This window comes from Pagrus major, chromosome 10 (genome assembly GCF_040436345.1).
Source record: "Pagrus major chromosome 10, Pma_NU_1.0".
NCBI lineage: Eukaryota > Metazoa > Chordata > Actinopteri > Spariformes > Sparidae > Pagrus > Pagrus major.
In genome coordinates, this window is record NC_133224.1 from 23,617,274 (window position 1) to 23,635,923 (window position 18,650).

Here is an 18,650-nt window from a genome sequence, read left to right on the forward strand (position 1 = left end):
ACATTTCACACTGTACACTGCTGTAGTCTCAAACTGATCATCATTTATGACCTAAACAGATGGATGAAGCTAGCATACTTTATAGTTACCTACCTAAATTATAGGACACTGCGAATGGTGAAACATAATTTTAAATGTCCTTGATATTGACTGAGATCTTTGTTTAAACCTGCATTCACTGCTATTTGGGCAGTACAACCAGCTAGTAAGGCTAACATGTGAGCAAACAAAAAATCTGGCTCTTTAGCTGGTAAATGCTAGATTATGTTCACAAGCTAGCCGCTAACTTTGCTCGTCTGCTGTTTTGTGTTGTGCGTGTAGCGTTTAGTGAGTTCTTGACTAAAAAAAACATCTGGTTACTGGAGAAGAGATTTGACCAAAACTGTAATGCTGAAGGATATATACCCAAAACAACGAGCCAAAAGACTCTAAAATGCTCTGTAGATCGAATCAATTTTCTCATAACACATTGTCATTTGATTTGTTGTTAATCGGAAAATATTGAACAATGTGCTTTAAAAATACTGTATGCACTTGTATTTTAGAGATAACTGGCAAGAAAATAGCATTTTTTCGCGTATGACCTATTCTATTAAACAGGTATAGCTGCAGGTGTAAGTGAAATGTAAAAGCTGGATTCTACAGCTCAACAAGTATCCTGAAAGCCTGTTGAAAACTACTGTGGCTATTACATCTCAACTCTCTCCACACTATACGTATTACTTCCTCTCGCGGACAAGCTTTTTATGTCAGTCATGGCATTTTGCTGGTCCTGTCCCTTCCCCTCCAGTAATCCCGGTTCTAATAAGAGAGGATTAACCTCTGTTACCAGGGCTTACAAGAGTCCTCTCCTCCAAATGGAGAGTGCAACGGAGTGAGGTATGGAGGTCAGTGGGTAGGGGCGGGTGGGGTAAAGTTTGAAAGATGGGAAAGTTATTAGAGGAGAACAATATTAATGCAAGGCGGCGAGCCAATGGAAAAAAAAGCGAGAGAGGTGGGGCCACGTCAGGCGGGGGTAAAGAGCTGAAAGAGAGAAAAATAATGGGGAGGGGAGAGGCTTTTCAACAAGTCGTCTGTGTTTGTCAGATCATAAAATTGCACACTGGTACGGCGTGGCACCTCATCAGCAGCAAACACTCCAGCTGTCATTGAAACACGAAGTCCATACCGAGACTGAGCAACAATAGCTTTGGGCTACATCTGAATCATCATTACTGGCCACTCAAATTTGCCAATAACTCGGAACTGCACATGGACCCCATAGATCAAATCAAAGTAAACAGCCAAACGTCTCCAATCGAAGCCTCCTCGCCTCCCGTGAGCAACGGCCACACAAGGGGGACCTCAGGAGGCCGGCGTTTCTGATTGAGCGCTCGCTAACAGTGGCGAGGGGAGAGGAGGGTAATGATCTATAGAAAAAGGCATTAGCGGTCGGGATGTGAGAAGTGGTATACAACGCAATCGCCGGGGGAGATGGTGTGAGGAGGGGAGTAAAGGATTCGGATGAAATCCCTGACATGAAATATGCCACTCCCAGGGCTACTGTACAGTAACGCGGCCCTGTGGCTTTGACCAGAGGTTGCCGCTGGATGCAGCAAGGTCACCCCTCAGATCACTCAAACCAATTTGTTCCTGTGGCGTCGGCTCGTGTTCCACTGCAAATACAGCAAAGGCTGAGGTGCACCTGCGATAGGAGCCTCGGAGAGCCACATTTACGACGTCACGGATCCAAGCAGAGGAGCGGGGGGGAAAGCAGAGTGAGACGGAGAATTGATTCATTTGAAAAGCTTCTTTACTCCACCCCACCACCCCCATTGTGACCTTAATACGATTTTGGTCACGGCTGTCATTGAGTCACTAAAAAGCACTTAGCTCTCTCATCCTCTCATCCAATCCCTTTCTCTCCTTTCTCCTTGTCTTTCTCTCCACCCCCCTCTCTGATGTCTGAGGAGAGTGAAACTATCACAAAACATGCGCACAAAATAATACAAATTAAAAAACGAGGGTCCTTTTCGGAGCCACTCTTACCTCTGTGAAAGTGTTAACAACCCTCTTCCATCACACAAAATAGGCCTCTGAGTGCCTCATTCATAAGCTCTACACGGTAAAAAAAGGATCCTATGTCTTTAATTCTGCGCCGAAGCACTTGACAAAGCCTTATCCTGATATTCAAGGACACCACATTTATTGGGTTATTTACTACTTATGGTCTAGCATGTCCCGCTGTGTTCTCTCTACTATACATTATGTGTTTTCAGAACAGCTGAGGGCAAAAACAACAGCCCTTTAACTGACGATCTGCTCATTCAGGGATCATCTGAAGGTATACGGAAAATACAATTAATGGAGACACTTCACTAAATGGCGTTAATGATGTTGTTAATGGTAATTACACCACTCTCCAACACAACGTGCGTCAATGATATCAACTTTGAATGATGCAATGAGCCAATTATATGAATAAGAGATGATGAGCAACGAGTGGCCATTAAACTCTAAAGATATGCGATTGAGCAAATGTGAAAAAACATACTTATATTTCATGATGGGTCCAGCTGGGTTGGATTTAAAGTTCTTGACATCTCAGGAACATAAGGGGCATGTGTGGCTTGGATTGCCACTTGCACTTATAATTTGACGATTTAACTGCACCAATTTTGATGGATAAAGCAGCATAAGAAAATAGCTCATCATTCTGCTTTTGCAACGGGCAGGACAGTTGGATGTTTCATCAAGAAACACAAGTGTCTGGCACATTTTGCTCGTGGAGAAAAAAAAAATGACCAGCTGTAATCACCCTTCCTTGGATGCCAAGGCAAACCAGACGGAGGAAATGCCACCATTGGCTAGGAGATAAAAAAAGAAAAAGAAAAAATCCCTTAAAGTTAACAGATCTCCTCGGCTTGCCAATTGACAAATGTTCTGTTATTGTACATCAGTTATCTCGGAGAGATTTGCTCTTTTTCACTAACACCCAGCTTCATAGAGTTGCACACCTGGAAGCAACCCAGTGCAGGCACTCTTATCTTCTGCCCACTGACAAAAAGTTTGCTCTAAGGCACTTTGATGCTGCTTACTTTATCTCAGGGTTACACCAGGGATGGAAAACTGCTGCTGACACACATCTGGGATGCACTTATAAATTAATACGTTTATATTTTAAATATATTTCTATCTATTACGTCAGTTTCCTTTTATGACAATTATAGAAACATCCAATCAGATGGGGGTCGCTCAGCGAGGTCGGGGCAAATTCTGGCAACAGGTTTCGGGGGAAAAAACGATAACTCACTGAACCATGGGCATGCAGCTTGGAAGGGTTTGGCTGCTGTACGGTCCAACCTGCCAAACATATAAAGCTGGAAAAACTCAACATGGCTGATTCTGCAGCATTCCTAATTGGCCAAGCTGTCGCACCAAATTCAATCAGCAGAACAGGCAACCTACATGTATGGCTTCCCTTTAAAATAATGGGGTTTTTTTCATGGTCGTAAAATTATGATCAAAATAAAAAAAAGTGTTTCTGCTCGCGTGCACGTAATTCAGCTCTGACATGCAGACAATACTGAGGCACTCCTCAGCTCAGCCATACCATATGCTATAAAATTCAATTATATTGCCACTGCATAATGCAGTCCATACTGTATTTGTTCAGGTAATGCATAATTTCGAAAATAATTTACACCTGAGAAGTTGCCCTGCATACTTATCCCACTCGACTTCCTGCCTCAGACGCATGCCGAGCAGCTAACAACGGGGACCTTTGGGCGACTGTGACCCTGTCGTGTGAGCGGCAGCTGTATGGATTTTCATTTGAATAATTAACGCTTCACGATTTCACACTAATGGTTGAGAGGTATCAGAATGGTATCATTAGCGGCTAATAGAGATTCATGGTGGAATGGCTGCAATATTTTTTGCAATATCTCCCCCCCCTCCCTCCTCCTCTTTTTTTTCATTCCCTCTCTCTCTCTCTCTCTACCGAGGAGTTGCAGAGTGCAAACCCCTTAACTCCATCCCATCAGCTTTTTAATTAATGACACAAATTACGGGGCTTTGAATAGCATGTGCCTAAGGATGGGGGAGGACACGCAGGCTACCATCTCTCTTTCTCTCCATTCTCTCTTCATCTCCCTCATTTTTTTCTCCCCATCATTTCCCTCGGTTGGCGCTCATGAGTCTCCCATACGATCATTACAGGTTCCATTTCTCAACACCCATCTTTTTCCGTCAACCACTTGTCTGCTCTCCTTGTGCTCCCTTCTCGTACTTATTCAATCTCCTCCTTGGCGTCTCCTCTCTGTCTCCGTTGCGTTCTCGCTCCCTCCTACTGGGAAGCTGCTATGCTATCTTATAACCTTGACAGTGCAGGATGTGTGCGTGCGTGCGCTTGTTCTTCTGTCTGTGCGCGTGCATGTGTGTGTTTGTCTCTCTTTGAGGGACAGGTGCGAGGGCTTGGCGCTCATCCAACCTGCTACCCATGTGGGACCGAGCAACAGAGGGAGAAAAGACAAGTGCAGCCCAGGAAAAACAAAATTAAATACATTTTTTGTGGAACGGAGCGGCAACTGGAGCAGAAATAACCTAATTGCACCTCCTAAAATATGTCTTGATTTTGAAGGACCTTGAAATTATGGAAGAGAACAGAAGGATTGGGGCAAATTGTGGGGGAAAGGAGAAAGTGAAATAGAGTGTTTAGTCTGGCGTGTGGCTGGACCTGAACAAAGAAGGACAAGGAAATGGAGAAGGAGCTTTGATTAGTAGGGTGATCATTAAAAGGAGAGACCCCCTGAAGAGACCAATCTCTAATTAGTGCTGTATCCTCGACATTTGGAACCCCGACGATTCTTTCAGACATGTGTGCCCGAGTGTGTGTGTGTGTGGGTGTGTGGGTAGCAGTCGGAGGAAACACTGAGATAAAAGCTTTGCTTGTGTTACATAAATGGAAGTGTTTATGAACATTACGGGAAGCTTGTTCGGCGTGCAGGAGCATTTATTCCAATATGTCGGAGTGTGCGTATTGTCGTCGCTCCATGAAAAGGGAAGGATGATCCTGTATGTATAATTGAAGAAAACAGAAGCAGAACAGAACAAGAGCCTGATAGATTACAGAAGCTTATTCAGCTATTAGTGGGGGGAAACAGTTTCCACATGTCCAGATTCACCCCTTTCACACCACCATTTATCCACATTGGTAATCACAGCGTCCTCCAGCAATTATCTCGCCTCTCGACTAGAATTTTTTTCTGCAGAAGGACCATCGTTAATACTGCCTCCCAAGCTGCTTCTTTTTTTTTTTACATTATTTATATTATGAAAATGTAATAGCAGATATTCAGCGTGTTTGTTATTCATAATTATGTTATTAAATCAGGGAGACTGACCTTTTATTTTACATTTTCACATGTAGAGCAGATAATCAGTTATTACCTCCACCAAGGTGGTTATGTTTTTGCCTGTGTTGGTTGGTTGGTTTGTCAGCAGTATTACACAAAAACTACTGAGCGGATTTCCACGAAACTTGGGAGGGATCCATTATTTTTTCCCTCTCTTTCTTTAACATTGCAAGATAGGGCATTTTTGTATATTCCTCATGGAATAATGCATGGATCTTGATGAAAAAAAATGTGAAAAGGCGTACCTTTGGCTGGTATCTGAGTGAGTAGACTTTGATGCAGATCCAAATAAAAATCCCAACAGTCCCCTTTAATTCATTCAAGCCTAATCCAATATCAAATAAAACATTTTTAAATCTGCCACATCCTGATTTTTATTAGGATCTGCATGAAGTTGTACTAACTCATAGATACCAGCCACTTAAACATACCTGATATTTTATCATCAAGGTCCATGCATCTCAGAAGTTAACTAAAATATCAAAAAACACCCTATCTTGCAATGTTAAAGACAGTGAGGAAAACAAAATACCAGAATCCTTCTCTTTATTCAGATCTGCATCAAAAGAGAAATGGGGTCTATTCTGGGCTGAGACCCATCCTTTATCCAAGTTTCATTGAGAACAAAATCAGTACCCAATAGGGAGACATTTCTTTTTCGTATTTCTGCTTTCATAACTGCAGCCAATCAATTAATTCCATTTTAAAATCTATCTGCGGACGCCAGACATCTACCTATCTGCTACACAGGACAGCAGCAACCCACTTTAGCTTTCTAGCTAATGCATCCTCGTAATCTACAATCAAAGACCTGCTTGTTCCTTCACCTTAGCTTGTTGAATGGTCTACCAAACAAACATCCACTGCGGGAAAATGCACTGCTAATGTCTGTTTGTAGGCTAAATAGCCAATTAGCTAGTCAGGTGTAACAAAAGCAAATTAAACTGTTAAATCCTCTGAAGATCGGCCAGTGTAGATGCCGTGGTGCCTATTTCTGCTACCAAAATGCTGTCTGTCATTGGCTTAAAAGCTACAGATACCAGCACACAGTGTTTACTTTTCTCTCCTGCAGCAAATGAGCCTTTTAACTAAACTGTCCATCAAGCGCCGACAATGACACGCCCACTCAAGGGCTTCAGGGAAAGGGAGCATTTCTATTATTTCTGGCAAGACCTTTTTTGTTCTTTCTTCAATAATATAAAAAATAAATTACATTATTTCTTCAATAAAGGATGCCTAATTGTGATTCTAGTTGCACTCTAACATATAAATCCCGGTAAAAACAGGACTTTTCTGCAAAGCACAGTTTCAAACCAATGCACGGTGACATGATCAATTCAGGCCACGACACCCGCGCGACTCTGCTGTGTGAGATATGTGACAGAAAGTCATAGTCATCAGAGCTTGCTGTTTGGGTTAGGGAGTGGTCAGCTGTCACTGAGTGATGTTATGGCATTACAGGCCCCCGTCACACATGGGGAAAAAGTGGAGCTGGTCGCTCAGGTGGGGAGAAGAAAAGGAGGAGAGAAAAAGCTGTCTGAACAAGAAGGCTAATGCTCAGTGGCATTTCAGCGGGGAGCGAGGAGGGTGTGGTTGTGTGATGCATCTGCTGTCACGGTGTCGACTCCCACACTAGACCTGATGAGCGTGGATCGGAGAGCTCAGGGGCAGAAAGCCACTGAACTTGCACACAATCTGCTTAGTAGATTTACCGATAGCATCAGATGGAGTGATCTACTCTTCAAGAAGCTTAAAAGTTGCTGCAAGATTATCAAGAGCAAAGAGAGCCGCCTCGGTGCTCGGAAGGTAGCTCGCCGATGATGTTTGAATACTGAGCTGATCTGCAGATCTACACTTGAACATCAGCTAAAAGAAACGTTTAGAGACAATAAAACAATGGGCTGCCCTGACGGGACGCATAACCGATCACAGCTTCCACATTACAGCCGTGTGGAGTGCCATCCTGGTCACACAGGTGGTGTTTACCTTAGGCGTGACCACTGCATAATGGGCCCTGTAATCACACCACATTCTGCCCAAGCTGCATTGTAAGTGATAGCCATGTGTACAGCATCAATTTCACGGTCTCACCTGCCAACGCAGAAGGACAGAGATTGGTAGCAGGTGCTCTGTAAAACATGCCAAAACAATCTACTCCTTTATTCGTTGAGGGCCCCCTGAACCCGTTAGGTGTGTTATTATTAGCAAAATGAATTAAAAACCAATTAGGCGAGTTGGAAAACAATAGAAGTCGACAAATTACATGGCAAGTTTCTGTGAGGTGCGAGCTCAGGATTACGACGATCCGTTCAAAATTGGCGAATTGATTGCGTGATTATATGTCCTGGCTTAGCTTCCGAAGTGTGAGAAATATCTGACAGGGCTGAGCCGGATCCCACTGTGCAAGACAGGATTTTACATTGCCCTTATTAGCTACAAACAGTGGGGGGAACTAGTGGCTTATGTATAGCAAAAGACTGCCAGCAGGTTTTCTTCCTTTGTTCTCTCACTCTCTTCTTGTCTGTCGCTCCCTCCACCTCATCTGCCATACACACCGAAGTGTCAATTTTGAGAAGTGAACTGAACAAAAAGGACGTGTAATTATCCCCTACCTCATTCTTTTTAGGATTAGAGGTATGACAGCTCGCCTGGACCCAATCAGTCGATTTGCCATGGAAACTGCACACTAAGGTACATCTATTAACAGGAGGGAGGTGGCTGATGCTCGAGACAAGGACAACAACAGGAAGAGTCGTTCAGCGGCGGAGCAGGTCCGAACGCTTTCTTGTGTGACGACTCCGAGAATTTGAGGGGCCGCCGAGGGGATGTAAGTGCTTCATTACTGCCGAGGAAGAACACGGGGCGGGTAGGGGAGAGACACACACTTGCGTTGACCTCTCATGAGCTCGACCTTTGGGAGGAGCTGTTAAAGTGAAAGCTACACGGAGAGGAAGACGGAGCGAGCGAGGGAGAGCGGTTTTAATAAGGCGCTAAGAGAATAGACGTGCGTCTCTCCGCTGAACCGTGGACAGTCAAGGTGAGAGGGCGGGGCGGAGAAGGATGTCAGCTGATAGAGCACAGTCATGTTTATGAGTCATCATGATGGGTCAGCGCATCACTTCAGCCAGAGGGTGGCCTTACTAATCTGTAAAGTGCATGTGGGAGCATGCACGAACTGCACCACTACAAAGAGGATAGCGTGCTTTGGCAGATGAAAAACTTGCCCTGATGTTCACAGGTCTCCTTAGGATTTATAGGGTGTAAATACAAAATGAGTATTCAGTTCAGCTTTATGAATCCACTATGTATCAATTTCTTTTTTATTGTCTCACCTTTGATGCTATATCCCACAAGAAACACAGCTCATATCAAATAATTATTCAGACGGCAGCTCAAATGAAAATATGACGGATCGCCTTGTGCTATGGCACTGCCACACAGCACAGGCAAACACTGGCACTCTTAGTAGTAATTGTGGTAACATTCTTTTTTTTCCCATTACAACTGATGGAGCGGATCAAATCGCAAATTAATAAAATCAATATTGCATCTGCGGCATGTGTCCATCGATTTAGCACACCCCTCCGCTGTTATTAACGGGCAGATCTGATTGTACAATCTCGCCGGCTTATACAGATATGGAGAAGAGAGTGGTAATTTATCCGAAAAGAAAAGAAGCTCCCCAAGCTGAATACAGATAAAAGCCGTCAGTGAAGGTGGTCGAGAAAGCAGGGAGGGGCAGCTGGGATTACGAGGTGAGGGAACAGAGGGGGGGGGGAATAAAGGGATGTGAGGAGGGGGGGCAGTGAGAGACTCTTAAGGACAAAATGTAAAAGGAAAGTGAGGGAGACTTGGAAGAAGAAAAAAAAGTGTTAGGACTGGGAGGGAGAACTCTTCTGTGGAATAGAGAGTCAAGACTTCACCACTGAAGAGAGTTGGAGTCATGGGTGGCTGCTTTTCTTATTAGACACTCAAATCCTTCAGTCTGTCTCAGGAACTTGGTAAGGAGACTTGTGTTAAAAGCCCATCCACAATTGAGCAGCCATGTCTCAAAGCATACCCTGCTGCCGATGTAAACACCTAATTATTTGTCACAAATGAATTAGCTAAAACAACCCTAACCCTAACCCTGTTCAGCCTTCATCATAAGGTTGTCGATTGATCTTCATGTACCTAAATGAGACTCATTCACACCTAAAGGATCCGACTGCTTTATTTGGGCGGTAATAACAAAGTCTGCTGGGCTGTCACTGATGAATTGCATTCACACCCTGCAGTAAAAGTCCGTCTCCAGTGACCGTTTGTGATTTCACTTTGCTTCCCCGCTCAATATACAAATAAACGCCTACATGACTTCTGCAATGTTTATGCATTGCCAGCAGGTTTTTCAATCCTACGATGTCTCTGGGCACGATCCATAGTTAACTGTACGCCGCACAAGGTGCCCCTGCCTTCCCTCCCTGGTGCACCCCTAATCGTGGCCCCCGTTACTTTTACTGGAACAAAGCAGCCAGGAGCAGTTTTCCAACAATTCAGCAGACTGTTTTGTGTTGCACCTTGGCTTTGGTGAAGGGAGTTGAATATATTATTAAAAGAGAAGGCGGACGTTGAGGCAGACGACTGACTGCGACTGCCATGGGTCCTGAGTCTCATGACATTTCTGTTGGACTATTGGCTATTACATTGTGGATAGAGACAGAGTGGCAAAACCAAGCCTCTGCATCAGATGGGGGCCTTAATATACGATGTCACAAGATGTCTATGATATAAATGAGTTCATGAAAACTCAATCTTGAGCCCTAAAGGTCGAATTTGTAGGACAGTTAATTGTTGATTCTCACCCCAACTCGCCAACGCAACTTTGGGTGTCAAATACTGATGTGTTGGGTTGGAGGCCGGGCCTACCTATCAACCCAAAGTATCAGTATTTAACAAGTTACGAATGGCAACTATCTTACAAATTGGACCTTTATGTGAGAATGATGAATCACGATATGATGGGACTGGGTTTGAATGGGTGAATTCTCTGGTCAGTGCCCTTGACCAAGGTACTGGCTACTGGAGCTGGTCCGCTCAGCTGGCCCACTGCTCCTCCGGGATGGGTTAAATGCAGGGAACCAGCTTTACTACATCGTATTATTGTATGTGATAAAAACAAAGATTCTGGAACAATGTCGGCGCAAAAGTCCATAAATGGCACGCAAAGCAAAACACACCTTATGTTTAAGTACTGACAGGAACTCAGAAGGGCACTAAAAAATAGAGGGTTAATTAAAGTTGTGTTACTGCATTAGCTTCAGTCGGGTCACTAGAAAGACAGTGACACTGGGTGGCTGAGATAGCAAAATGTGCAAATTGCAAAGAGTGAGATATAAAAGAGCCATCTGCCAGCTCTGGATCACAGGTAGAAATGGTTTTTACTTCACAACATAAAAGCTCCTGTACTATGCTCCGGCGTACTAGTGAGGGAGCCATGTAAGGACATCAAATGTTGAAAAGACGGTTTTGATTTGAATTATTAGAGTTCGCTTGAACCCAGCAGCTGCAGACTACACAGATAAAATGACCAAATGTTTCCAGTTTCATATCATGTCAGCAGACGTAATTATGGCGGCTTTGGTGGTCCAATTCAAAAGGTCATTATAACACAATACCTCAGGTCATGCAGCAATGTCCAAGCCACTTCCTCTGACCTCACCTGGACTTCCTCACTGGTGTGCTCATCCTGTCACCCCCATGCTGATTCTTCCATTCCCAGCCCAAATGTCTCCACTCAAGTTATGTGCAGCCTGACCATGTTTTTTCACCTGCTGCACTAATTAAATCCGTTTTTTATTTACTCCCTTCAGAGATGCCTCACTGGGCTCGACATTAACTGGCGTCCACTGAGCTGAACTGAACCGAAAACAACAAGTATGTTTTCATTTTGATTAAAGTCAAACGGCCTTTTTCTTGCTGTTGTGCTAACAGTGACATGACATGATCAGACATGATTTCCTCAAAGATATTAAAGTGCTGTGAACTGGGGGAGCTGATGGGAAGGCACTGACAAGCACCAGCTAGAAAAGAAAAGTAGCTAACACTTTCTCTGACTGATGACATTAGCAGATTTGCAGTTGAGTTCTTTTTAGCATTTTGTTGACATAGCAGCACAAATCTACATTGGTTTTGAATTATTTCCCTGTTATACTATTTCTACAGTATATACCTACAAAATTACACCACCAATATCCCTCGGAGGAGTAACAACTGAGTGTAAGCCGGCACACTGTTGACATAATTGCTGCCATGCAAGATGAAGAAAATGAAGAAAAAAGCGTTATGCTCTTGTCAATCACAACAAAGACTTTAACAGCAGTATCACATCGATGGGTGAACATCACTCCACACTGATATACTGTATCATCCTTCACATGTGAACGACACTGTCAATAATGTTTCCCTGTAGTCATGCAGGGCGCTGTGTTTTCCGGATCACAGGAATCATCCCTTCTCTTCGCATCCGCTGCTGCGTCTTAATCTGCTCGACAAAACTGGATGACACCTCTAGAGATATTTTTGAACATTTGGAACATTAAGAGCATGCATGTCGATCGGCTTCCTGCATGAGTCACTGCTGTAAAGAGGAAATGAGAAGGGCTGAGAAGAGCATTAGGAGGTGCTTAAGAGTGTGAGAGAATGAAGGAGTACATACTGTAGGGTACACATTCATATTGGACTTCCAGGTATTTGTAGGTTCCCGGGCAGGGGTCAGGAAACACGTCTGGTCCAGCCACAACAGCACACTGGGTCCGGTTATTACATCTGAAAACAGAGAAAAAAGATCATCAGACAATCTTGTTCTTCTGAATAGCCACTTTACACAGTGGCACATTAGTCAGATGTTTAGTGTGTGGTTAATGAGGTTGAAAGTATTTAATTGTGTAGAGGAGATTATGACGATTATGAAGCTCCACTGGAGATGAATCATCAAGTCTCTCTCCTTAAATATATACGAAGTGGGTATTTTTATATCCGGACACTTTAAAGGGGCACTCTGTCATTTTTAAACATTAGATTAAGTTTAACTGCAGTCGGAAGTCTGAGTCATCTTATGAAAATAGATAAAAAATGTCTTCTGTGTCTCTCCAGAAATAAAACCGATGTTGTCACACATTTACAACAGGAAGCCCGCATTACAAACTGGGATTGTGAGATTTGTCAGACACTGACGCTCAACAGGCCAGGAGGGTCTGCTGACAGCAGCTATGATGTTGCATTATGTAAAGTGTAGGATTAGGTGGATCATACCATTGGGGAAAAAAGTGTGGAAATTTCGGCCTTTGCTGCTTTAATTTTGATCATATTACTTAAACATAACTCTTGTGAATCCCGCAACTGCACTGGAGGACTCGGGAAGGTTGATCGAAGACTAGATTTACATAATATAGCCTGAAACGCTGGTCGGAGTATTGAATGGTATCTATGGGCATCTGTATTTTTCATGTGTTATCTTTCTATATACGATTAAATACTGTATATATACATTATAGTTATGGGGTCCCATGGCTAAATAACTGATGGCATAGAGTAAGGAATCATGCAACAGTCTCACATACTACCCTGATTAAGTCAGGGGAGTTTAAACATTAAGGCAATTAAGCATGATATATTGGAGCACATTTATGATACGTTTCTAATCTTGAGGGATTCACTCTTCTTTTTAGGGTCAGGAAGCTCGGTCGTGGCCAAATTCATTTCAGTTGAGGAGCATAGTTGGACGTCATGGACCTGCAACCAGGCTTTAAACCATGTGCAGGTTATATCGTTACTACTACATGATGGATGGTAGTGGTGGTGGTGGAGAGGAGGCGGGGTAGACACAATCAACTGAGTGCAAAATCATCTCCAACGTGAAATGTAGGTCTTCATTAAAAAACACAATTATGGCTGCCGGTGGTGTTCTCATGTGTCATTTTGTTTTTGGCAGTCATCAATCAAAGCCCCACTTCATATGCACGGAGAGCCTCTCGCCACACATAATAGCAACACTTATCCCACAACATTAACTCTTAAGTGTTCTGACAGGTATTGATCTGTCTGTGCTCTGCATCCGTTTGCAAAACGTAACGCAAGAAAATAAAGGGTGGTCCGGTTTCTGTTCGAGCACCCGCTGTGTGCGTGATCCTCATGAGCGCTGCTGCTGCGAGCTACAGTGTGCACAGGATCGCTGTCCGTCAAATCTATACTCATTTATGGTCTACCATTATCTCGCAATATATGAAAAGGTATTTATTCCCCAGCGTGGCCGTTCACAGTCTAAGTCTTGTGAAGGTCAAGGCGGGGTCTGACACAATGATTCATATGCCACAATTAAAGGATTCTCTACACCTTAATTAACATTGATTGGCTGGCGACTGATCAATCGAACCAGTGAGGGACAAGGAAAAAGGAGCCCATCTCATTTCAAGCCAACCCAGTAATGAGATATGGTCTGCCGAGTCTCTCCCATGCGAGCTTTATGGGTTCATGAACCCAGCGCCCACCCTCCCCCATCACCCTCTGCCACTCACTCACTCACTCAGCTGTCTGCGGCCTGTCCCTGCCCATGAAGAGTTAATTCCCAGGCAGTAAATGCCAGTCAAATAAATAAGGGGTCAAGCCTATGAAACTGAGAAACAATTATAAAGGTAGGCTCCTCATCTCTACACCCTTCCTCCTTACTACCATTTCTGGTTTAGCTTCAACACCCGGGGGGGGTTGTAGCCTAATCAGCGAGTGAGAACACAAGTTAAGATTAAGTGTCACATAGAGTTAGGAGTGAGATGGATAGAAGAGATGTAACAAGCTGGAGGTCGGAGCAGAGACACACACTTGCATGAATGGACATGCACTTGTGCACAACGTAGTTTTCTTTTTAAGCAACGTAAGATTAAATCGTTGGCTTGCTTCGTGGGTGGACGACGTGATGTTTTTGATTCAATAATGCTGCCCTGGAGGTCAAACAAGGACCAAATCTGGAATTTTAATCACGGTTTGTAATAACTTCCTCTTGAGGGATTAACCATCATAATGTGTATTTAACGTGGATTGCAGACTTAATCCCAGCCTTAACATTTATCTTGACCCATATACAAAATCCCTTTTATCACTGCTGTGCTGTGCATTTTTTGCTTTTACCTCCACGAACACAAAAACCCCCTGGTCAGTTTTCCGGCAGCATCCAGAGGAAGAACCCCCATCTCGAAAAGGGATAAAATAAGGTGGAGGAATAATTACAATTAAATGTATCAAGCGCAAATCAATGGCAGAGTAGGAGGCTGATCGATAGTGAGAGAAGCTGCCCACACCACGTGCCACAAAGACTTCACAATTACCAATTAGAGGGGTAATTAGGATTTCATCAGACACTTGGCTCCGATGGAGCCCTTTGAACTACCAGGGAGAGAGGGAAATGGATTCGCTTTGAGTGATGTATTCAAATATGTATAGAAATATGTGGTTTGCATATTCAGTATTGAAGGTAGAACAGCAGGTGGTTGGAAGCAGCCTGAACGCTCTAATAGGTGCCTTGCTGGAAGCTTGGCTTCTACTGGCAAATGGTAAACAAAAGGTTGAAATTTCTTCTTTGAAGCACATACAACAGTAACAGATCGTGTCCTAGGTGTTATCAGCTCTCCACGGGACACACAATGACAGATAAGATCTGGATATGACCCTCTATCAGGGCAAAGATTGTAAAAGAGGACACAAAAACTCAATTCTGCAATTTGGCCACCAACCGCCCTTTTTATCCACATTCCCGCTTTTCCTCCCTTATAGCTTTATTCCTCCTGTTCCCTCGTCTGCTGTTTGTTATAACTGGCAGATTAGAGCTCAGACTGCCAGCTGACGAGGGGAGATGTGGCACAAAGCACAAGAGCCCTATGTAAGCACAAACTGTAATGACTGTAATCGCCGGCTGATCCTGCTGCTGCCTCTGATGTAAGAGGGGCTGAGTCCCCTCTAGTCTATTGACCACTGACATAGGACCAAAATAAATAAATAAACAAATAAATAAATGGGTGAATAAATGAATCAATGAAAGAAAGAGAAAGGAAAAAAAAAAAACTAGCCAGTCGTCAAGACAAGGACGATGCAGCTACTGACAAATCCAGACAGATATTATGTCCATATTGGAGAGTAATAAAGGAGAAATGATTTGCACCACTGTTCCCTTTCAGAGCTAAAGTGATTTATATCCAATGGAAAATACCAACCAAGTGGAAGAGGTAGAGAAAGGTTTGCCGGCTTTTTAAAAGTTGAGAAGGAAAAAAAAGGAAATGATGCAATGCTTTCTTTGGAGTGATTTTCCATAGGATTCATATCAAAGATGTTTGCTTGAGGTACGTCAAATAAGAACGGAGACGGTTCAGCTGGCGTTCTGCATCGAGGGGAGGTCTCTCTGTGGAGTTCTTCCGCAGTTCGTGTATGTTTGATGAAAACGTTCCTGTCAGGGAGCGCAAACTCTCCCATTTGCTTTCAGTTAAAAAGAGCAAACACGTCCAAAGTGCCCCACCGCCGAGAAATTCACACACACACGCACATCGGTATTGGTTCATGTGTTAAGATGAGGAAAAGATGCACATGGTGCTTTAGGGACTTGGAGTGTGTGTGTGTGCAAAGACAAAGTGCATGTTGTCTGATTCATGTGTACACTGCAGTGTCTGTCTGTGTGTGGCAGGCTGTGTACACACTTGTGAGGGTTTGTATTTGTAAGACCAGAAGGGAGGGGAGCGGGGAGGGAAAAGTGACGGACGGGTCAATATCCCCGTCTCTCTGTTGGGACCCATTACGCTTTAGTGATGGTCTTCGCCACCCACGGTCGACTTCATTCATTATCTTTCCCAGCTGCACGCCGCAGCATCCATCTTTTCTCATTCAGCCTGTCTCCTGGCACAGCACACGAAAAAAAAACAACCTTTAAAACTCCCATGAAAACCTAAAGGAAATGTTACAAGAGGGGAAGCGATGGCCTTGAGCCTGTGCGTTTAGCTCTTGAGTAAAACCGAGAAGTATTAAAAGGTATCTGTTTGAGCGTTGATTAGCGTAGCTCTTTTACAGGAAGAGGAATTATCAGTTTAAGTCCCTGTGGAGGCCCATTGTTCATATAGAGAAGACTGTTAAAGAGCATAATGTATCAAGTGTTCTGTTGTGGAACTGCTACAGAAAAATGTATCTTTCATATGTTCTGATTATTTGGGCTTAATTCAAAGATATCTCAAACTGGGGATTACCAAACAAGCCCTAACAACCATGCTACTCTAATTGCTGCTTCCACTTCTGCTTGGGAGGTTGGGTGTGTGTGATTGAACTCAGTCAGACTACATTGATTTGATTATCTCATCCGCTGAAGTGCAGTGGACCACTCCTTAACAGAGCGGTGTTTCAAGCCAGAGAATTATTGCAAAGATATTTTATGTTTTGTTGTGGAAAGTGGCAAAATTATTCACATAGGTGAGGCGTATATTGTAGTTTCAGAGGCGCTACAAAATGCTTCTGAACTGGCAAATCAGATGGTGCGTGCAAAGCGGGCGAATGTTCGGTTGTGATGTCACAACTATGCAACCGCGGCCCCTCAGCCATGTTCCATGTTGGCGCGGCTGTGCTAGAGCTGATGCAGAAAACATGGTGGACAATTCCTACTCAGGCCTGTGAGAACTGACCAATCAGAGCAGACAGGGCTTTTTGGGAGTTGGGTCTTAAAGAGACAGGCACTAAAATGAAGCATTCAGACAGAATGTGTACAAAGGTGCCGCAGCAAAAGACAGTATGTGAAAAATAATGTGTTTTTCAACATTAAAGCATACAAACATTAATATATACCTAAATATAGGTATGGACTTGAAAATGAGCATGAAATGACACCTTTAAAACTGTCTGTAGTGAATCCGACAATATTACAGAAGTGCAATACTTGACTGGTTGAGTACACTTTAAGGCATCTGTGCTGCGTAAGTGCATACTTTAATTCTCCAAGTGTTTTGCACAGAAATGCAAATGAAAGGAGAAACACAAAAACAGCCATGGCGTTACAGCTGTTCCTATGAGCACCTATAATCATTGTCCCTATTTAATTCAATACGGTACCTGTTTACCAACCAGCCTTTGATGCATGAGATGCCAGTTAGCTGGAAAGATTTTGAATTTTTAAAGATTATATGATCGTTTTCTTTTCCCGCAAACAACAACAAAATGATCTTAAGCCAGCCACTGAGACAGCTGATTATATCTAAAACTTGTCTTTGTAGCATTTGATTTTATTATCACAACAACAGTCACTATAAATTAATTATCCCAGAATAAATTATACATATTCATATGGCATCTGTGAACAAGAGAAAGGCTTACTCCCTCATTTATTTTGTTCCTTATATGTGTGCATATGTTTGTATTTTCCTGTCTTGACCGTCAATATAGATGACCTATTTGCACTGAAAGTTTGTATACAGTATACATACAGTGTCGGGAGTTGAAGGTCCAACTTGGAAGTACATATCGACAACCCAGGTTGCATGTGAATCTGAATGGAGGATACGTGCATACATATTCAAACTACCTACACGCAGATCCCCTGCACTTGTACACAAATACATACCGCATTCTATACATGCTGAGAAATGATCTATAATGGCCCCACTGTTGTTATTACTGCTAAAAGCAACTAAGTTTTCAAAACACCAAGAGAGCCGCTTGACACTGCTTTAAAAGCAGGAGAGGAAGATTGGGAATGAATGTATGCAACACAAACACAATGACTGAGTGTGGGCGTGGAGTATTGAAAGGAGCTCACTGTTCTCAAGTAGTTCACGCAGCACGCCGCAAACACGGATAAACATCTGCACTCAAGAGCATACAAGCACCTACATATTCAACAGATGTTTGTCGATGCGATTCGTCACATATGGAGACAACTGAATGCCAGATTAACACATTGCGGCAGGGCCCGCTTACTCGGTGGCATTAGTAACGTGCTAAACACGGAAAGAAAAAAAACATCAGGCTGTATCACACTGTTTGTACAAGCACTATGGGTGACAAAACATCAGCCATATTCATATTTTTATAGGATTAACTTTGTGTAACTAAGCAGAAATGAATAAAGTGCCGAGTGGCTGTTCGGTATAGGGAAGATGGAGTGTTTATGTGCATGAGCTATATGAATGACCTTTATCAGGCTCTATTAAGTATGGAATAAGAGTTTCATTAGGGGTGGTCAAACAAAGGTCAAGATTG

General features: G+C 43.3%; 1 protein-coding gene across 1 annotated transcript in view; it reads right to left on the bottom strand.

Annotated features, from left to right (window-relative positions):
- The window catches only part of LOC141003409 (adhesion G protein-coupled receptor L3-like), a 207,784-nt gene that overhangs the window by 87,477 nt on the left and 101,657 nt on the right, over positions 1-18,650 (bottom strand). Inside the window, exon 5 of the mRNA XM_073474740.1 lies at positions 12,091-12,200. Within this exon, the coding sequence (XP_073330841.1) occupies positions 12,091-12,200 (110 nt within the window). The remainder of the gene's footprint in view (positions 1-12,090; positions 12,201-18,650) is intronic.